We start from the raw sequence: 22,115 nt of genomic DNA on the forward strand, positions 1-22,115 counted from the left end.
TGTAACCAAAATTGCAAAGTTACAGTCTCAAACATTTTGTAGAAAATTGGGTAATTATTATCAATAATCAAAGAGGGTTACAAACTAGAATTTCTTCGAAGCCCCCAGTTTTTAGGGGTAAAGAAAACAACAATCCCTCAAATACAAAAATATTGTTGAAGAGGTAGAAGATTTATTAGAAAAAATGCAATAGAGCCTGTCTCAAATCAGGAGAGTCAAACAGGTTTTTATAGTACATTTTTCCTTGTCCCCAAAAAGGGTGGCAAAATGAGACCCATCATAAATTTGAGACCCCTCAACCAGTATCTCAAGAAGCAACATTTCAAAATGGACATTTTAAACAAAGTGTTAAATCTAGTGAAACCAAACGATTGGGCAATTTCAATCGATTTTACAGATGCATATCTACACATTCCAATATTTTCAAAACATCCAAAATTAAAAAAAAATCGAAAGATTTTGTGTAGAAAATCAGTGTTGTCAGTGGAAACCAATGTGTTTAGGCCCAACATCAGCACCTCCAGTTTTCACCAAAATGGTGTCTGTAGTAGCAGCATATTTGCGAACACACAATATTCGTCTAGTAGTTTCCCTAGACGATTGGTAAATAGTAAACTAATCATAAGAAATGTTATTTCAAGATCGTCAGAAGTGCCTAAATCTATTGGTTTCACTAGGTTTCATGATAAACAAAGAGAAGTCTTGTCAAGAACCCACTCAGAAAATTTTATACCTGGGAGATTTGTTTTTGTCCAGACAAAAAATAGTACTTCCATCTCAAGACAGGTTGATAAAATTGGTACAATAAACCCAAATGTTAAAGCAGGGTCAGAAAACAGCCAAAGATTTTCTCCAATGGTTGGGAATAGTAGCCTCATGCATAGATCCTATTCCAAATGCTCGTCTTTACATGAGGCCTGCTCAGTTTCATCTACTAAGTTTTTGGAAACCAAGTTCTCTAGATTTGGAGAAAATAGGTCCTATTACACCACATCTAATACAACACCTACAATGGTGGTTATATTCAGTGAACATTTCCAGGGGCAGATCTTTGCAACTGGAAGAAATTTGGGTGACCATAACCACAGATGTATCCTTGACAGAGTGGTGGGGTCACCTAAACAATCAAATAGTTCAAGGACATTGGGACAGTCCATTTTGGAACAAAATCATTTGTTCCCACATTTTCAATAAACAAGTTACTGGATCCAAAAAGGTCTTTGTTTTTCTATTTGAAGAAAACAGAAACTCATAGAAAAAAACTGAAAATAGATTGCAATAAATTATTTTGAGTTTACTTGAGCCACATCAAGCTGTGACATCTCAGACCATTTCAAAATGGATTATTCAGACTATACATATGGCTTATGAAAACAAACAAAAAGTGAAAGGACATAGTACAAGAGCAAAAGGTCCTTCTTGGGCTTTATTTAATGGTGCATCAATAAAGTTAATTTTAGATTCTGCAGATTGGAGCCAAGAATCTACTTTTTGCAATTTCTATCTGAGAGATGTAGATGACAGCATACCAGTTCTAAAATGTTCTGTAAATAATTAATTATTTGTTTACTGTGTAAATAGCTTTTGTTGTTAGAGATGTGATCATCTCCGGCGAGTTGCAACTGAGAACATTTGTTGTATATAGTTTCCAATCACTCAATATGTGTTCATAGTATTTGGTGGACGGCATAACTAATGACAGATGAAAATTGCTGTTTTTGAAATTTTATATTTGAGGTATTAGGGAGGCAAGCTATTGACAAATGAATTGATGAAACGAGAATATAATCAGTCTCGTACAAAGTCAACATTTTGCACATTCTTGGTTGATACAATAACTTTAATTTTTCAGCAAATACAATTCATCATTACGTCTACGTTGATCGACATACTAAAATTAAGGCCATAATCAGACGTTTAAGACATGTAAGAGGTCCATGTTTGCTCGTCTCCTGGGGCCCGTTTTACAAAAGAACTTACGACTAAGACCAAAAACTTCAGATTATTGTAAAATTAAGCAAAATTAATAATTCTCGTTGAAATTGTTTATGTAAAAATATCTTACCACATTCCTTTTAAAAAGATAAAAATAATTTTCAATATAATGTTAATTAAAAAGTATTTAAAAGTATGAAGAATTAAATATGGTCTCAAATCGTAAGTCCTTTTGTAAAACGGGCCCCAGGTCTGTATTGTCTTAATGGAGCTTGAATAATGTTCATCATCTTTACATTTAATTGAATGAAAGACATTCGACTCAATTTATTCATGTCCATTCTTTGTGTGGAATATAATTTATTCTTTAATCCAATATGATCATAAAATACACATGGAAATTTTTTATTTTATAAGAATAAATATGACACTTGGATCATTCAATCACCAATACTAGTAATCAAATAACAAAAATACAAATGTATATTATCGCGGAAATGCAGTTATAATAACAACCTTGGTTGTAGTATAACCATGTAATTTTTTTTAATTAAGTTTTAAGTTTAACATCTGAACTTCGAGCACAGCAGTATATTTTAAAATCTGTATTTGATAGTTTGAGTTAATTGAATCACATTTCTTTTGAGTTCTTCTCAATTACACTGTTAAAACGTGTTATGGTTTTCTTCAATTATTAAAGCAATAATATACAATTTTATATCATTACACATTGCAGTTTTAAAAACTATGAAAAATGGTAATACATGTAGTTGGAAAAAAAAATAAAATCACGTTGATAAACAAACAAATTCTCCGACTTATAAAATATTACATATTATTTGGCTGTAGAGAACAATATATCCATGCTAAAAAAAATAAATTATCATTCAAACCATCTATAAATACACAAAGACCTACAAACACAAACTGTTTACAATGACACATGTATAAAGAAGAATTAATTTAAGCAAAAATTATCAGGCAAAATTCAGAGCAAAGCATGTTTCCTTTCCGTGAAGGGAGATACAATACGACTTGTCTTGTTTTACGTTGTTCGTTATATTTTTTACATGAACAGAAAGTACATCATTTCAATGTGTGATAAAATAAAAGAGTGAAAGTTGTGTACTAATCTAGTTATTTGTATTCTTTATTCATTCACGACTTTGAATTATGCGACTGATCATTTTCCACACTTCTACGGAATGGGAAGACAGTATGGTGGATGGTAACCGCTGTACATCATTTAACCCAAGAGTTTTTAAGTCCACCTCAGAATAAATAGGATCCTCCAAATGAACCATAAGCGTTTCACTCAAGCTGGAAATATAACAATGCTAAAAATAAACGTTCGTTAATTACCTTATGGCTAAATTAATGCTGCATGTTACTAACTAAGCCTTCTGAAAATAGATAAATAAATACATGCAAATAAAAAAAAGTATAGTACATCTTTAGAAAATTTCTTAAAGATTTCAAAGACCTTTAAAAATACTGTAAAGGAAAAATGTACAAAACAAACACACTATGTCAGAAAAAAGCAAATACATTCATGTATTACAGTCCAAGTCTAACAAAGCTCATACCTATGTGAATAAGAACCATAGTTCCATTGACCCTGATTCAATGTGAATAAGATACATTCCAACAATTGTTCCAGGATTACGCCAAGTTTCTCCGTAGACAAGTCTGTCAAGTACCAACAGAGGTCTTTACACATCTGTTCACTCAAAGGCTCCTTAATGTTTTCATGAATACTTTCAAAGCCATCCTGAAATTGCAAGTAAATCGTGTATATGTAAATCGAATTACGATTTTCCTGATATTCATAAAAAAAAATTTGAAGTAAAACACATACTTGAGAAGTTGAGACAGAATTCTTTTTAGCTGCAGATCTGTAGCGTTATGGTTTTATATATTTGTCTTTGACATGTAAAACCATAACGTCACATATCTGCAGCTAAATTCTTATTTACCTTTTCACTTAAGGTAAGTCTCTTTGTCTTTTCAAACATGAACAGAAACCACAGAGACTGGACGTGGTGAAGTCTACAGGAAACGCTGGCCTGTCAATTATTTATATTAATTATGAAATTACAAAAAGCAAATGTACAAGTTTATAATAAATATTATAAGATTATAATTGTTTTATTAATAGAGTAACTGTATGGACGGGAATATAACCTTTATTGTATGATTAATGAAATATTTTTAAAAATCGATTACAAAAGGTAAGTAGTTCATATGTAGCCTTTTGAAGAACAAAAACATAATTTTACATTTCTGCACTGCAACAAACATGCATGCCTATTAATAAGTGTTAAAAATACATGTTATAGTTGCAGAACTTAGTGAAACAGAAATACCTTTTGACTTAAAAGTGAACTCATTTGTAAAATATTCTCCATAAATTCACTCAGCAGATCATCACCACTGCAATTCACGGAAAGAAGAAAGTTGACCACCGTGTCTATATTTTCTATGGCTTCGTAAATGTCTGGTAAATCCGTGAAATCAGTTATTATCTGTCTCTGAAGCATTTTATCCAAGGGTTTCTATGTAATATAAAACATGATTTGATGAATATACATTACCAAAAACAAAAAAGAAAAGAAAGAAAATATAAATACTAGTATGTATATTATTTTAAACAATTGAACTAATATGCTTATGTTCATATAATACTATAAGAAAAAAAATTCCCACTGGCAATTGGTGGTGTCTCCATATGAGTGAAAAATTCTAGAGAGGTACGTTAAACAACATACATTCAATATAAGAAAAAAGTGAATATTTTCTTTTCCTTCAGAACCTTTCAAAATATAATGGCCCCTACAACACATTACTATTTTTTAGTGTTTCTCCTTTTAAAAAAGTTCTGATAAAGACATAACTGCTTGTACGGATGGAAGAGCCAGAGGGCTTCAGTATTTACTCCTAATATTGGACAGGTATAGATAATGTATACATATGTGAACATTTTCCTTTTCATTTTTGTCTTCAATATTACCTGATTTATCCTAGCATTTAGTGTAGCAAACCTCGTCATATCGGCGTCAGCCCGATATACAGTATTCCAGGGCTACAACAATAATATATTTTCAATACAATAAAAGTTATTTGCTTTGTTTTTTCTCCAAATCATACATATGTTACACACCAAATCATATAATACAAAGACTACAATAATCAAAACAACATATTACAACACATTGGAAAACACATTTTATGTTTTCATGCAATTTAAAAGTAAATCAAATAACGCCTATTATCAGTAACCTACCCATTTCCATGCACTGACATTTAGAATTGGTTTTCCTTGTAATATCTGATTTTTTATAGCTGATTGGATACTGTCAAAATCGTAGTCCAAAGTTGTCCTTTCATCTTTAGCATATGTGTAATTACAATTTGATATGATGATAGGAAGCAAGTCGGCCTTGTGATGGTATGAAATAAGATCACTTGTCGCCAATTCGTCAAAACTTATATCCTTCACATGGCTAGTCCTATCAACAATAGTGACTCAGTATAAATATTATGTAATTCATAATTTCTCGTACAAAAATTAAGAAACGACCAGAAGTCTATGTCAAGACTGTAGCTCTACTGGTTTGTACTTATCAAAAACCATTGCACTATTTTATGTATCTTTCACTTTGTGTAGTCTACTTGTGTGCCAACTTATTTTGAAATCAAACTAAAACTGTAGAAGGAGTAGCGTTTTAAAGGAATTTCACAGAAAATTCTATTTTTAGTAACCATGGTAACACCGTTCACCGAAATAAAAAACCGATGCACTATTCTATGTATCTTAGTGTAGTCTACTTGTGTGCCAAGTTATATTGAAATCAGACCAAAACTGTAGAAGGAGTAGTGTTTTAAAGGAATTTCACAGAAAATTCTATTTTTAGTAACCATGGCAACACCGTTTATTGAAATCAAAAACCGATGCACTATTCTATGTATCTTAGTGTAGTCTACTAGTGTGCCAAATTATATTGAAATCAGACCAAAACTGTAGAAGGAGTAGTGTTTTAAAGGAATTTCACAGAGAATTCTATTTTTAGTAACCATGGCAACAACGTTCACCCAAATCAAAAACCGATGCACTATTCTATGTATCTTAGTGTAGTCTACTTGTGTGCCAAGTTATATTGAAATCAGACCAAAACTGTAGAAGGAGTAGTGTTTTAAAGGAATTTCACAGAAAATTCTATTTTTAGTAACCATGGCAACACCGTTTATTGAAATCAAAAACCGATGCACTATTCTATATCTTAGTGTAGTCTACTTGTGTGCCAAGTTATATTGAAATCAGACCAAAACTGTAGAAGGAGTAGCGTTTTAAAGGAATTTCAGAGAAAATTCTATTTTTAGTAACCATGGCAACACCGTATATTGAAATCAAAAACCGATGCACTATTCTATGTATCTTAGTGTAGTCTACTTGTGTGCCAAGTTATATTGAAATCAGACCAAAACTGTAGAAGGAGTAGCGTTTTAAAGGAATTTCACAGAAAATTCTATTTTTAGTAACCATGGCAACACCGTTTATTGAAATCAAAAACCGATGCACTATTCTATATCTTAGTGTAGTCTACTTGTGTGCCAAGTTATAGTGAAATCAGACCAAAACTGTAGAAGGAGTAGCGTTTTTAAAGAATTTCACAGAAAATTCTATTTTAGCAACCATGGCAACACCATTCATTGAAATTAAAAACCGATGCACTATTCTATGTATCTTAGTGTAGTCTACTCGTGTGCCAAGTAATATTGAAATCAGACTAAAATTGTAGGAGGAGTAGCGTTTTGAAAAATTGTTTACAGACAGACGGACAGACAGACAGACAGACAGACAGACAGACGGACGGACGGACGCATTACTATTGCATAAGCTCTTCTGGTCTCTGACCAGTAGAGCTAATAAGAAAATCAGCTACCGCTATTTAAATTGAAACTTTGCTAAATACAAATGTAATCAATATAAGTGCATAGATTGTGAAAATATAACTAATGGCATTCTTTAATCACTTGCTGTTAAAAACAAATCATCATATCAAACTACACCATGAATAAAATAATTTTTTTAATGGAAATGTGTAATTGTTTACCTTGTCTGTGTTAAATCTTCGAACAGTTTCATAAATGCATTTTGCTTCCCAATCATGAATCGAAATAAAAGACTGATTATTGTTCCACTTCCTCTAGTGTCAGGGATAAGTAATGATACACTATCAACATCTACATCTATATTACGTTCTAATAGGGCTTCTATTTCCTTGTTCATATCTTGTGTTTCGAAGTCGAAGTAAAACTTCCGGAAACATTTCCACAGTTCACAGATGGAGACCACTCCATCTTCGATCTCCTTGCTGAATGGATCTGTAGACAATAATGCTTATTTTACATAAGGTAACACAAACACTATATACAGAAACAAACATAGAAAAAAATAACGAGAGAGAGAGAGAGAGAGAGAGAGAAAATTCATTTTTTTTAATTATACAAATGTCTGTTACCTTGTCTACATTGCTGAAGGCAATCTCTTATGGTAATGGATCTGGCCTCTTCTCTGGTTATCTGTTTTCTGTATTTAGCTTTCAAGACACTCTGCATTCTTACGACAGCTGGGATATATCTTAGGTATCTCAAATAACAGTCCTAAAGGTAACGTGTAATACATGTAAATGAGTATGTATGTTATACGCTGCATCGTGCTACGAAAATGAAATGTCTTTAACAAATTTGATGTTTTTTATACCTGTCTTAAGAATGCATCTAGAAGAACAAATCGTTCCACCTCTGGTCCTAATCTGTCCCTTAACATATGAAACTCATGGACAAAGTGTTCAAAAGAGACTTTTATCCTATGTTGCCACATAAATTCACATGTCTGCATTTCATTAAAGTTAAACTGTTCACGTGTTGCGTCATCCAAATCAAACACTCTTCTTAAAACAGGATCTGAGACTGATAAAGATAAATGTTTTATTTTAAGATATTTCTTCAAATTTACAAAAAGAAGACTGTAATGATAATCATAATTTACAGGTGAAATGTCTACCTATGCTCGTGTCCTCTGATAGGATATCTTCACATGTCTTGAAAAGCTCTTTGCTCTTCTACATTTTGAGTAATAAAGAACATAAGTTTTGAAAATGCACTTTTCCTGGCAAAATACAAGAATTGTACATATGAGTAGATTACAGACATTGTTACCTGCAATACTTCCGCAATGTAAGTCATTGAAAACTCCATCTCCCAAAGTTTTCTTCCATCTTTTGTTTGCAAGATATGCACTGGTGTGTCCTGATTATTTCTACTGGCAACTAAAAAATTAAGAATAATAGTTGATTTAGAAAAAAAAACCCATCAAATTCAGTGTTATACAACATCGAAGCTTATCTTTTTTCATCCACTGATTTCATCCATACAAAAGAAAATTACAACAAATCTGATATTGCTGTGAATTTCATTTGACATTTTCAGGTGTTTAAATGCTTTAGAGCAAATTAAAAAAGTTCAAAATCACATATACCTGCAAGAGGCGGCTCTTCTCTCAGGAAAGAATGAACAAGTACATGAAGAAGCATAAAAACTCCATCTAAGCCCTGATCTAATGTTTTCCTCAATGTGCTTATATCCACCAGAATGTGATCCCAAAGGAATTGGGGAACATCATCCTCGTGTACGGTAGGATGAATCAATTTTGTCATTTCCTGAAACGATAAATTCATTTATTTAACTTAAAACGTGTGATATACTCTCTATTTTCAAAAAAAAAAGACCAAGGTAAATTTATTATCATATTATTTATTCAAGCAAAAATATAGGAAAGATAATGAACAAAACATGGAATGCACCACTGATAAATGATTAATATACCGAATGAGTATTTTTCCTAATATTTAGGGAGTTACACTTATGCTGTAAAACAAAATGGTTTCAAGAACTTACCTCAATGTTGTAATTAGCCCCTATAAACATCGAGAGATGTATCAAAACCCTTAAAACTGCATTAGAAATTGGAGAAAGATTTCTTTCCGAAACAGCGTCAAACGATCTGTCGCTTGGTGTCCCAAGAATATGACCTCTGCGACTTTGATCATCCCTAAATCATGTAATAAAAGATTTTCACAAATATCAAATATTCTCTCTGAGTTTAATTAGGCAATACCCTTACTTCTATCTAGAAAAAATGGTTTCATACATACCCAGTATACTTTACATTGTCTGCACGATTTCTTTCCAATTCCGAACCAATTTCTGCATTACATTCATAACAACGACCTTTCTGGGTAGGATTTCCACACTGAAAATTATAAACGGTTCATTTTCAAAACATTTGTCTATTTTTAAAGTCGCTCGCGTGGCCCAGTGGTTAGGGCGTCTGCTCTAGAGTCGCGAAGTAAGGAGTAAATCTTTACGTCGCGGTCGAATCCCACTGCGGGACCTGGAGACCGGTCCTTCGGATGAGACAGTATAAGTCGAGGTCCTGTGTCGCAGTAGGTGCTGGCAGGTAAAAGATCCCTCCCTGCTCAATGGCCCTAAGTGCCGAGTATAGGACAAAATTTGCAGCTCTCCACCGGCAAATGGTGGCGTCTCCAAATGAGTGAAAAATTCACGCAAGAGGGACGTTAAACAATATACAATCAATAAATCTATTTATTTTTAAATCTTATAAACAGAAACCAAAGAAGGTGGTGTATTTTTTTGTAAGAGTATTTCACTCTTTAAAAATAAAATATATGTTCACAAATATTACTCTCAACAACAAACTATAAATAGCCATAAGTCCTATTCTGCTATGTATTAAAAATTTATAAGTTGAACTAAAAATCCTAGAGAACCTATGTCAATATCCACACAGGAGCAAATTAAACAGACTTACATCACCAACTCCATAAAGATGACCGTTTGGACAACCTGATAAAAAATAAAATTTGATATATGATAATCTATTTTTAAAGATTAACTTTACTTTATCATGTATAGTATTTCTCACACTTTTTATTGAAATATATGAATAAAACTTGATACTTACGATACCACGTAAAGTTGTGGTGAGTTTTGTTGGCTATTTTCTCCATTCTCTGGAGTTCCTCCTGGATCTCTCTAGATAAACACTCCTCAGGCATTGTTGGTAAAAATACATTCTAAAAGAGTTCAAGAAGAAAAACGGTTTTTGTGGTATGGCTTAATTATTGCTATTTAAAATTCATTAATAAAATTTTAAACAATTATGAAAGTATACATAAATCAAATCATATATGATGCATATTAAACTAAACAAAGGACAAAATATAACAATACCTCTTAATCAAAATAATGTATTTTTATGTCAAAAATCAATTCCAAAGATTATTCTGAAAACAATGTACGATTAATTTTATATACTATTATAAAAAAAAACCTCCCCAGACCAAGTACGATGTAGCTTTTTAAATTATGGTAAATGTTATGTTGTATTCTATATAAAAAAAATTATACCTCCAAGACATTTGGTTCATATGCTAAGGCATGAAGTGGAAGCAATTGTCCTTTATTTCCAGTCACTTTTAAAACGAACATCAAATGGAGGATGAGAAATATAATACTTTCCTCATGCATATTATCACAAAGGCTGAGGGTAAGCTGTTCACACGATCGTCCAAGAGAATCGTCAAATATTTCCTCTAGATATCCCTGTTTAGAATTCATTTGATTAACAAAAATGAAAAAAAAAAATTAAAAAGAAAATTTAAAATAACAAAATAAATAAATCTTTTATTTTTTAAGATATGTATATTAAAAATTAAAGAAAATCAAATTATATTAAGAAACAATTTCTCACCATCACAATTTGGAGTTTCTGGTTTTTCAATAATTTCTGCAGCTTACATTTTAACTGTAAATTACAAAAAGTATATGTTCTTAAGAAGTATGGTCTTTTGTTATTCTAAGGTTTTTTTTATATAAAAAATTAAATTAAGAAAAAAAGATTCAACATGCCGCTTGTTAAAAAAAACAACTTACCTGTTCTTTTGTTTGCATTTTTTCTTCTTGAAACAATGACCGTGATTTCATTTCTCTACAGAGTCCCAGAAGGAAAAATACTTGAACTGTGCGGGATTTGTCTTTAAGCTTCAATTAATTAGAAAAAATAAAAAATTAAATACAAAATTATACATAGAAAAGTATAACAGGAGAGAGAGAGAGAGAGAGAGAGAGAGAGAGAGAGAGAGAGAGAGAGATTAAAATAAACATTTATGCATATGAAAGTAGTATTCTTTAGAGAATTTTTTTTTCTTCTTATTTCCCTAGCCAAGATATAAAATTGTAAAACTCATTTTAACCATACTCAGACGAGGAACAATGTTTGGATCAATTATGAATTTTCACTACATTAGGATACTTGTATTTTGATATGACTGTGTAAGTTTGGTTATTATGTTAACAGAATACTAGTACTTTGCATGGATATTTCTTCCACATTTTATGGATGTATTTTTAATTCCCTATTCTCTATCGACATACAGTGTACTTGCTAAATTACTTGGAAAAGTCTGACAGCTATGATAAGGAATAGGGCTGTTTTTTAAAAACAATTATTTTTCCTTATACATGTAGTCATAGGAAATTAATGAACCATTTTTTTTTGCTCTGACTTTAGAACAAGAACATGAGATAGAGCAGGCACAAAAATATTCTTCAAATTTTTTTCTTTTTCGCTTTAAAATCTAGAGCCCAGACCGTTAGCTCAAAGAGCCAATGACCCAGTAGAAGGCTCAAAATTTATCACAAACATACCAGCTGTTTGACTGATTAATAGTGTGGGGGGTGAGAATGTTTATACAGAATGCAATTATTTTGTTTGTTTTAGCCCAATCAACACATATGAGCAGGAATGGTGAAATTCACAATTTTTTCCCCTTTACCCATTGATGCCTCATATAAAATTTGTTCAGCAGTTCCAGAGAAAGAAGCTGACAATTTTTAAATGTTATCACATGCAAAACAATGGACGTTGCATGACGAGAGACAAAACAGATCACAATGGGTCACATGTGTGATACTGGTGACTTATCCCTGTTTTAAAGTTTTGAAACTCAGATATACATGCAAACGGGACAAAATCTTATTATTATACCAAAAAGTACCTTCAGTTTCTTTGACATGTCCGTGGGTACCAAAATTTCACTTATCTTCTCTTTTATTTTTCTGTATTGTTCTCCAAGTACGAGACAGTAATCTGGACTATATTGCTCTGTCTGTAATAATGCAATACACCTATTCATGATCAAGTGGGTATAAGAATTATCTAGGGATCCCTACTTCCGATGAATCAAGAAGCAGAACAAAAAACCAAAATATTTCATAAGATCGTCTCCAAAACGATGTATGGTAACAGCTACAACAAAATAAAACTGAAAAAAACGTGTACTCACACTTTCTTTTTCTCTATGATCTCCATCCTCTGATGGGAACACCCAAGATTCATTTGAGGATTGTAGATTTCTGTAGAATTCCAAACCGTAACGTCTGCAGATGTGCTTTAGCAAATACATTCTAAATTGATAAACAATTTCTCATTAGAAATAAATGAATTGAGAGAGAGAGAGAACGTTTTCTTTCACAGCATTTTAAGCACATATCGAGACAAATGCCTAACAATTTTGATATTCTAATTCATATCAACTAGATACTGTTTGAAATACCTACGTTATGAAGCAAATATCATCTTACTAAATTGTAAATATATTTTGATGATGTAAACGTTTGCTCCATGCTCTCTTTAATTTGCATATAAACATGAAAGGATATTTTGTATATGTATATCAGAATGAAACTATTCTAATTAATGTATGATTTCTGTATACGAATTTACCTGATGTGTTCCAAAGGCGAGTCGCACAAACTGGCAGACGTTTGGAATAAGTCAGTACACATAGCCAATTCAGATTCTGTAAATTCCCACGATGCATTTAACAGCTTGTGCAAATACCTGGCCGTCACTTGAAGACCAAAACGAGCTCTTGCAATGGATTTAATTTTGTCAACAGTCTTTCCTTCTGATTGTAACTGTTCCTTTGCTAATAACATTAATTCCTTTGCAAAACGAATTTCTCTCTCCATTTCAGACTGGAAACTCTGGGATAGTGATTCCTCCATTAAAGAGTCCTTAATAGATAAAAATAGAATAATTACAGGAATATTGTTCTGAAGAACTTTAAGCAGTTAGTATACAACTTCTTTAAAGCATCATAATGATGCAGTTAGCATACAACTTCTTTAAAGCATCATAATGATACATCTGTTACTGGTTGTTTGTGTTCGTTTTTGTATTTTCACAGCTTAACTCTCTCTCTCCATTCTTTATCCGTTTCTCTCGTTTAAGTTAACTGGATCATATTTTACCTTAGACTACAAGAATATTTTAAAAGCTTTTCAAATTATTTGTATATTTTACAGTCAATATTTCATGTAATTTTTAATTTGAAAATGGAAGACGCTGCATAATAATTACAGACTCTCGAACATGCAAATGTAAAGTGATATAAAATGAAGAGAAAATGAAAAAAAATGTATTTAAAGCTACTTTTTTTCCATTAAAACGTTATTGTTTTGTAACTTATTCATTTATTTTTTTCATGATTTGGTTGTTGATTAGCCTACTCCACTTTTTTGAGAAAGGCGTTAAGCAAATTCAAACCAATCATATGCAGGATAAAAACACTTGGATGAGAGAAAAAAGAATAATGTGTAAACCTTATGCATCTTATTTACTTCAGAACAAATTGCTTATCTATGTACAATATCCAAACCTGACTCCTTTTAAGGTCTTGCCTTTCTAGACATGAAATGGATGCATTAAAAAATAACAGCAGAAATACAAAGGAAGACAGACAATTATTTGATTCGCGAACATGACAATACCTCAATACATTGTATCAGCATTAAGCATATGTCTTTCATGTGTGACCCATGAATGCCGTCATCAAAGACCTCAACAGTTTCTTTCAAGAAAAGTTGCAGAACAGTATCCTCACTAAGAAATAAACATAACAAAGGATTTTCAAAGCTTGAGACATATAAAGCCCCATAACCCCCCCTCCCCCCAAAAAAGTCCGAGCATACAAACAGATTCAAATACAATATAATATAATATAATATAATAATATAATAAAAATGGAACAGCGAAATTAATTTGTATTATCTTTTAAACTGTAAATGCATATAGTGATTACTTAATCTGACAGTTTTTTTTATCTTCATTCTCCTAGATCTATCAATTTTTACATGCAGTGTATATAAATAAGTTCTTTGAGGACAGTTACTAAATACTCACTTGCTTCTAATAAGTAATTGCAACAGAAAAGATCTAAAAACTGGTGTGGTGTCCACTATTGTCTCAAATACACCAATATCTTTGGTTCTTATGATGGTCATATCAAGCTCAGGAATTTTCTTTTTGAAAACGACTAGCTGCAGAAGTTTTTTGCAAACTTCTTCACTTGGGGCTGTAGAGTTTTCAAAGCATAGTTGCGATTCGATTTGCATGTAAAACTTATTACTCTTTTTCTGGTAGTCCCAAAATGGCTTCATCTCTTCCCTGGTAAAAAAGTGTAAATTTAATGATATTTCAGATTTGTTGCGACAACGCAGTTACATGTATATCTTGAAAATTATGTTATTTATATAAGTATGCTCCATAGAATTCAGATTACTTATGAGATAAAAAGATAGACCAACTGTCGTACCTTTCTACTTCATTCCTGTCATATTCTGCACCATTTTCAAATTCCACCGAACACTCTGGACACTTTCCTATATCTCCTTCAGTAATTATCATTACCTGACAATTCTCTCTGCATATTCTGTGACCACATGGAAGTATAATTGGAGGAGTTGAACTTAATGTCTTTTGGCAATAATGGCATTTACCAAATTTGCTGCAAAAAGAAAAAAAAATCCTTCTTTTAAAAATTGAACACAACTTTGAATTTCATCAATAAAATTCAATTACTTTTTTTTTATTTTACATGTTGAAAAAACACTTTTCAAGTAAAACGAACAATATTGAATTTTCCCTTAAAAAAGAACAAAAATTGCATATGTTTTGCAAAGTTATAGGGATTTTTTGCAAAACTGAATATTCTTGAGCTGTTTCTCAACCCCACCCCTTTCAACTCATTTCGGACAAAAAATAAACAAAACGATCAATGAAAGGTTATTGCATGTACTCTGCATTTCCAATTTCGTTTGGGGAAATTGTATGAACTGCTTCTATGGTAAGCACATGCCTCGATTTTGCATCTTTGTCCTTCCTTAAGGCATTTACAAGATCATTTTTAATTAAAGAAGCATCTTGTTGATATTAAAAAACTTAGTTTTTAATCGATCATAAGGAATTTTTTTTCTATGAAGGTATGATATATCATCTTTGGGTAGTTGTAAGAAATGTTATCGCAGGTCCTTCATTCTTAGTAACTCTTTTTCTGATTTTCTTTCTCGTTTTCTCTTGCCAAAAATACTATATAGACACATGAGAAAGGCGAGTGTACTATGATAATGGTGTAGTGGGAAATATATGACGGGTGTGACAAGTCGGCAAGAAATGACCACTCCTCAATGTCACCTGATCCCTCCTCTGATGTTTTTGAGGTCCGTGTTTGCTTTTGAACTTTTGAGCTTGAAGGATAAATTTCCAAACTGACATCTGATAAAGATTTCAAACACATGCCCCCCCCCCCCCTCCAAAAAACAACAACCGATATTTCATTTATCTCTAGGTAATTGACATAAAATCAGGTGGAAAAATCTATAAACTTTAACATTTGCAATTATTACCCAACATTTTCAATACAACCTTTCTTAGAACAACACAATTAAATTTCTAATAGAAAGTATCTTACTCTAAAAAGTCCTTCATGGCTTTCTTGTTTGAAGCCTTCAGAAATTTTTCAAATTTTTCTACTGTTTCAATTGATTTGAAGTTTGCATTTTCTCCAAGATACTGAAAAATAGACAATAAAAGAAATATTTATAAGACAAATATATTAAACATATCCGTAGATATTCATACTTCTTTGAGTAATGATTGTGTGTTAAATTCAAATTTTAAAATGTATATTGAATTTCCTAAATGTGAATAGATATACAGTATTAGCGTTTAATATATGAAAAATAAAACTATACCTTCCAAAGAAATTTACAGTCTTGGTTGATCAATTTATCTGTTTTCTCGTCTCCTGCTATATTTTCTATATATAATTTCAATGCTGTGATTTTTGCCCATGTTGACCTAGTTGAAACGAAATTCCAGAATGATGAATAAAACAAAATGAATTTCAGAGGAAACGGGAAAAAGTAACATAATATTACATTAACCAAGTTAATATTTAAATTTAACAAATGGAATATTAAAATATCAGTAGATCAAATTAAACCTCATTTGTTCAATAAATCGACGTCTAGGATTGCCTGGTTGTAGGGTTTCAATTGATTGATGTAAAATCCTTTCAATAAAAGGTTTGTAAAACTGAAATTGCTGCATCCAAAATGTCTGCCCATCACGTGATTCTATTGCATCTATGGGATTTAGTTTTTCCAAAAGGTATTTTACAGATCCAATGTCAAGCATCTAAAAGAAATTTAAAAAAGTGTTATTTTTCATCGAGTATATTTATATATCAACAAAGTGAAATGGGGAAAAAGTATAGTATACTTATATTGGTTTTATTACCTGGTAACTGTTTTGGACATGTTCAAAGAATTTTTCATTCTGTAGATGTTCGAGCAGAGATGCAATGTCACAAAAGGTCTTCACAGAGTCTTCCATTCCTTTAAAAACGCTATGTATACACACTAGACGGTCTGACAATGATTCTGGAATTCCCATCGGTCTCTGTTCAATGTTAGCAACCAAGGATTCACAAATCAGCTGTAACGATGTATGAGAAATAATACAAACTGATGAGACATAATAAAAACTTTTGTACACTTTGAAAACGGAACTCGATAACTACGAGTATTCCATTCTTTTACAGTATTTATACTGTATTTTTAAAGCAAATTCAGAAAATCTGTTGTGTCACCCGCTTAAGTATGAATGAACATGCACGGATCTAGAGGGGGTCATATGGATCAAGGGTGGAGTAGAGTGAGGTTGGACTTTAGGAGAGGCGGGTCTGTAGGGAGTTATGATATAAAATGTCTTTGCAAAAGAGATAACACACGAAAATGAAAACTTTACACAAACAGAATGTATGAATTTTTTCCCTCTCCTTTCACCTTATGAACTCCAAACCAAGAGAGACTTTTCTTACGCCAAAGTTGTGGTAAAAAAAATTAATGTCAACGATTACAAAAACCAAGGGACTGACAGAAGAACAAAGAGACAGATACACAAACCAAAATGATTATTCCACACTTGCAGTGAACATATCTTTTGTCAACAATAATTTTCAAAGAGATAATAAAAGTACGCAACAGTTTGACAGTGGTGTATTCGAAAAAGGTATCCGACCCATATTAGGTCCAAAATTTCTAACCTTAAATATCAATTGTTTGTAAAATATCCTAAAATTATTTTAATACATTTTAGAGTAGAAAGGGATTTACCAAGAGTATTTTCAAAAAATTTGATTTCCTAAGCAGAAATTAATTATTGAAGATTGCATTGAAGTCTATAAAAGGAAGCAAGTTTTCAAAGATAAAAAAAATAAATACTTCAAATATCAAAAAATCCTGTGGTGGAAAGATGTATTTGATCATTGGGAACAGAAAAACAATTAGAAATAATTTTTTTACTTGACAGATTTTTTTAAAATTAATTTTTATTGAGTACAAGAGGCCCACGGGCCTTATAGGTCACCTGAGCATTATGCAACAACTTTCCAGTTACAGTGTATTGAATTTGATTCATGTTTTAAGCCAGATGCTATATGGCATTCACAATTTTAAAAGGGCGCCATTGATCATCATAACAATAAACTTAGCAGTTTCTTAGCTTGGTTACTGAATACCCATACACAGGGTAGGGGAACAAAAATGCACTCCAACTAATCAGTAATATTCATCAATAATCAGTAGTGCCCCTAACACTCTGACATAAACCCCTGACCCTAGGTTGCACAAATTTTTAAAAGGCACCCTTAAAATTGCCTATCAAAAAGTAAATAAATGTTTTATAAATACAAAGGACCAGATTTCAAACAATTAATTCATTTTCAGTATATAAGTAGAGCCCCCCCCACCCCTGACCCTGGGGCCGTGAAATTCACAATTCTGCAAGATTAGGGCCCTTGCTCATCATAACTATATAGATAGTTCATCTGCTTCATACCCAGAGAAGAACACTTTCAAAGATTTAATGTATTTTCACTATATAATCAATAGAGCCCCACCCTAACACCAGAACCCCAGACCCTGGGGCAATGAAATTCATAATTTTAGAAGAGGCATTCTTGCTCATCATAACTATGCACTTACTTAGTTTATTTAATACCTAGGAGCAGAGAAGAAGATTTTCAAAGAATTCATGTATTTTCACTTTATAAACAATAAAGCCCCCTCCCCCACCAGAACCCCAGACCCTGGGGCAATGAAATTCATAATTTTAGAAGAGGCATTCTTGCTCATCATAACTATGCACTTACTTAGTTTATTTAATACCTAGGAGCAGATAATAAGATTTTCAAAGAATTCATTTATTTTTACTTTATAAACAATAAAGCTCCCCCCCCCCCCACCAGAACCATTGATGCCGGGGCCATAAAATTCACAATTTTTGTAGAGGCACTCTTGCTCATCATAACTATGCACTTAGTTAGTTTATTTAATACCTAGGAGCAGAGAAGAAGATTTTTAGAAGATTTTTAAAGAATTCATGTATTTTCACCATATGATCAATCAACACCAGAACCCTTGATCCTGGGGCCATAAAATTCACAATTTTGGTTGAGGCACTCTTGCTCATCATCACTATGCACTTAGTTAATTTATTTAATACCTAGGAGCAGAGAAGAAGATTTTCAAAGAATTCATATAATTTCACTATATAATCATTAGAGCCCCCCCCCCCCCCCCCCGAACACCAGAACCCTTGATGATAGGGCCACTAAATTCACAATTTTGGTTGAGGCACACTTGCTCATCATAACTATGCACTTACTTAGTTTATATAATACCTAGGAGCAGAGAAGAAGATTTCAAGGAATTCACATATTTTCACTATATAATCAATAGAGCCCCCCCCCACACACACACACCAGAACCCTTGACCCTGGGGCCATAAAATTCACAATCTTATTTTAGGAACACTTGCTTATCATAACTATGTACTTAGTTAGTTTATTTAATACCTAGGAGCAGAGAAGAAGATTTTCAAAGAATTCATGTAATCTCACTATATAATCAATAGAGCCCCCCCCCAACACCAGAACCCTTGACCCTGGGGCCATAAAATTCACAATTTTGGTAGAGGCGCTCTTGCTTATTGTAACTATTTACTTACTTGGTTTATTTAATACCCAGGGACAGAGAATAAGATTTTCAAAGAAATCATGTATTATTACTATATAATCAATAGAGCCCCACCCTAACACCAGAACCTCTGACCCTGGGGCCATAAAATTCACAATTTTTGTAGAGGCACTCTTGCTCATCATAACTATGCACTTAGTTGGTTTATTTAATACCCAGGAGCAGAGAAGAAGATTTTCAAAGAAATAATGCATTTTCACTATATACTTATTTAGCCCCGCCCTAGCACTAGAACCCCTGACCCCAGGGCCATGAATTTCACAATCTTGGTAGAGGACTCAATGCTGATTACAATCATGCAAACAGTTTGACTGCTTGATGTCCAGGAGTAAAGAAGAAGATTTTTAAAGATTGCATTAATTTTAGTGGTTTTGGCCCCACCCCTCAGGCCCCAGGGGGGCAGGGATAATGAAATTCACAATTTTTGTTCCCCTTCACCCATAGATGCTTTGTGCCAAATTTGGTTGAAATTGATTGAGTGGTTGCAGAGAAGAAGCTGAAAATGTTCAAATGTTAACACACGATGGACGACGGACGACGGACGTCGCACGACGCACGACGACGGACGAAAACGGATGGCAATAGGTCACCTGAGTTTACTCAGGTGACCTAAAAATCAAAGGGAAATAACTCGTCAAGGGCAAGAAAAGGTCATAAAATAAACATGTCCCACTCTTACATTCTGATACTAAAAGATGAAAATTAGTTCTAACTACACCGAGTATTCAGCCCATACATATCTATAATGCATTCAATTCCATTGAATCTTGGGCTAATATGGATCGGATACCTTAAACAATAGAAATTCAAAAAAAGGCAAATGCAGCTATGAATTTAAGTCAGTGCAATTAAACCAATTTAGCTGAAAAAATCAACTGACCTGCTTCTCTCGAATTGAAAAAGTCGTGCACTTCATATTGACAAAATCGGATATGTATAATTGCATTGCAGGGATCGTATCTTTTCCCTTGGTGACATCATTGATAATCATAGCCATTGGTGACTGACTGAATAATTCCTCAGCTGAATTCCCTGTGAAGTAATTTACTTACAATATCAACCACTCATCACTCATATTTGAGATTTGCCCGCTTGTCATAATTAAATTGAAATTAAACACAGCAAATCTTATAGATGTTAAAAACCAGAAATATACTCAATCTTTATACATAGGAATCAAGTTAAATGAAAAGCACTGACTAAAACTCCTCTATGTATACCTATTTTACTCTCATAGCAACTTTGCAGAATCTTCTCTACGTTCTCAAAGAGCAACCACGAAAACGGAAAAATCGATTTGAATCCAATGTTCTTTCCTGTGGATTGAGTAACAAGTTCCCTTTCTTTATTTAGAATCTTTGCATCAACTGCAGAAAACATTCTCATCCAAGCTATGTACACCCAGCTACACTCACAAGCATTGTCTAAAATTTGCAGGTTGTTGTTTGTGTCCAGGAAACAGATAATCCTGGCTAAAAGAGGTATTACTCTTCCCTCAATGCTTTTGCTACAGCTTGACCTGTGGCCAACATAGAACAAATAGCAGTTTAACAAGGGCATGAAAGATGCTTGTGATCATGTTTGTTAGAATTTTGCTGAATATCCTGCTCTTCTTTACAATAGATTTCTTTAAAAAGGAAGTAATGTTAAAATTGCAATAAATATCCATGTCATATTATAACTATGTCACTACCCTTTTTAATTTTTTGAAATAAAATTTTCCTTTTATTCCATAAATAAAAATCTAATAAAATGACTGCATGATTATAAAATAAAATGTTTGAAGTACATGTTTAAAGTATGTTTGAGATTTCGCTGACTTGATGAAAAGGAAGTTTCTGCATACTTATTTGAAAGATTTTCAGGAACTCGGAACACGATCATGTCTTCGAATAACTTGAAATATCAATGATGCAGAATATACCTTAAAGTGCCGCATTTGCTAATGTTCCCTATATCTGCCGCTCTTTGAACCAAGCTAGAGTGATCAAGCATTGACAGGTCTTCCTCCTCAAGAGCTATAATTTTCACTAGATGCTGCATGACTACATATCCAAAATGCCCTATGAGAATATGAAATAAAAATATATAGAGAACTTTTCACAGATATTTTGACTTATCAAATTACTTGACTTATTTCCCTACCCTGTGTTAGGCCATGTTCTTTTTCCAATAGGGCAAATACGGTTTTTACTCTGTCTATAGACGTTTCACCAGATTCTGACATATCAGAGATGGATGCTAATGCCGGATGAAGACAATCAAGAAAAAGTTTCCGCATGTCCACTTTGTAAATCTGTTTTTGAAATTGTAATGTATAACATTTCATATTGCTATAAGAAAATCTACTGAAATTTTTTTTCTCTTTACAGTCATCTAAAAGAATGAATAAATCTTCAATTTTTAAATACTAGTATTGCACCTTTTTTTCTCCATCTGACTGCATTTTAAGACTTTCATTTAATAGTTCTGAAAGAGTCATTTCAAACAGCTTTTGGGCACTTGGCAATGTCGATAAACGTAGATCATCGATGTGGACAGAACTCCATAATCCAGTCTAAAAAAAAACATAAATCCCAACATTTTATCTTCATTACAAAAAAAAAAACAATAATGTCAACAAAGAAAATTTGGCAAGAAAATCATTCTGA

The 22,115-nt window shown here is 32.6% G+C and overlaps 1 protein-coding gene across 3 annotated transcripts in view; it reads right to left on the minus strand.

Annotated features, from left to right (window-relative positions):
- Positions 1 to 2,269: 2,269 nt before the first annotated feature.
- LOC134232806 (E3 ubiquitin-protein ligase rnf213-alpha-like) overlaps positions 2,270 to 22,115 on the minus strand; it is a 33,325-nt gene continuing 13,479 nt past the window's right edge. For all 3 annotated transcript variants that reach the window (XM_062714784.1, XM_062714783.1, XM_062714785.1), the window contains 34 exons: positions 21,887 to 22,021; positions 21,610 to 21,760; positions 21,389 to 21,527; positions 20,685 to 20,983; positions 20,345 to 20,496; positions 16,664 to 16,861; positions 16,368 to 16,561; positions 16,117 to 16,222; positions 15,834 to 15,934; positions 14,679 to 14,870; positions 14,267 to 14,530; positions 13,855 to 13,966; positions 12,806 to 13,098; positions 12,366 to 12,486; positions 12,078 to 12,188; positions 10,954 to 11,061; positions 10,772 to 10,825; positions 10,429 to 10,623; positions 9,983 to 10,094; positions 9,830 to 9,864; positions 9,153 to 9,250; positions 8,896 to 9,049; positions 8,477 to 8,657; positions 8,158 to 8,267; positions 8,003 to 8,060; positions 7,700 to 7,908; positions 7,458 to 7,599; positions 7,050 to 7,320; positions 5,219 to 5,444; positions 4,946 to 5,017; positions 4,302 to 4,490; positions 3,912 to 4,001; positions 3,522 to 3,706; positions 2,270 to 3,255 (listed from right to left, as the gene is read on the minus strand). In XM_062714784.1, coding sequence (XP_062570768.1) covers positions 3,090 to 3,255; positions 3,522 to 3,706; positions 3,912 to 4,001; positions 4,302 to 4,490; positions 4,946 to 5,017; positions 5,219 to 5,444; positions 7,050 to 7,320; positions 7,458 to 7,599; positions 7,700 to 7,908; positions 8,003 to 8,060; positions 8,158 to 8,267; positions 8,477 to 8,657; positions 8,896 to 9,049; positions 9,153 to 9,250; positions 9,830 to 9,864; positions 9,983 to 10,094; positions 10,429 to 10,623; positions 10,772 to 10,825; positions 10,954 to 11,061; positions 12,078 to 12,188; positions 12,366 to 12,486; positions 12,806 to 13,098; positions 13,855 to 13,966; positions 14,267 to 14,530; positions 14,679 to 14,870; positions 15,834 to 15,934; positions 16,117 to 16,222; positions 16,368 to 16,561; positions 16,664 to 16,861; positions 20,345 to 20,496; positions 20,685 to 20,983; positions 21,389 to 21,527; positions 21,610 to 21,760; positions 21,887 to 22,021 — 5,223 coding nt within the window. In that variant the 3' untranslated portion in view covers positions 2,270 to 3,089. The remainder of the gene's footprint in view (positions 3,256 to 3,521; positions 3,707 to 3,911; positions 4,002 to 4,301; positions 4,491 to 4,945; positions 5,018 to 5,218; positions 5,445 to 7,049; positions 7,321 to 7,457; positions 7,600 to 7,699; positions 7,909 to 8,002; positions 8,061 to 8,157; positions 8,268 to 8,476; positions 8,658 to 8,895; positions 9,050 to 9,152; positions 9,251 to 9,829; positions 9,865 to 9,982; positions 10,095 to 10,428; positions 10,624 to 10,771; positions 10,826 to 10,953; positions 11,062 to 12,077; positions 12,189 to 12,365; positions 12,487 to 12,805; positions 13,099 to 13,854; positions 13,967 to 14,266; positions 14,531 to 14,678; positions 14,871 to 15,833; positions 15,935 to 16,116; positions 16,223 to 16,367; positions 16,562 to 16,663; positions 16,862 to 20,344; positions 20,497 to 20,684; positions 20,984 to 21,388; positions 21,528 to 21,609; positions 21,761 to 21,886; positions 22,022 to 22,115) is intronic.

Source organism: Saccostrea cucullata, unplaced genomic scaffold (genome assembly GCF_032062105.1).
Source record: "Saccostrea cucullata isolate Sc308-1 unplaced genomic scaffold, CSIRO_AGI_Scuc_v1 ctg190, whole genome shotgun sequence".
Classification (NCBI taxonomy): Eukaryota; Metazoa; Mollusca; class Bivalvia; order Ostreida; family Ostreidae; genus Saccostrea; species Saccostrea cuccullata.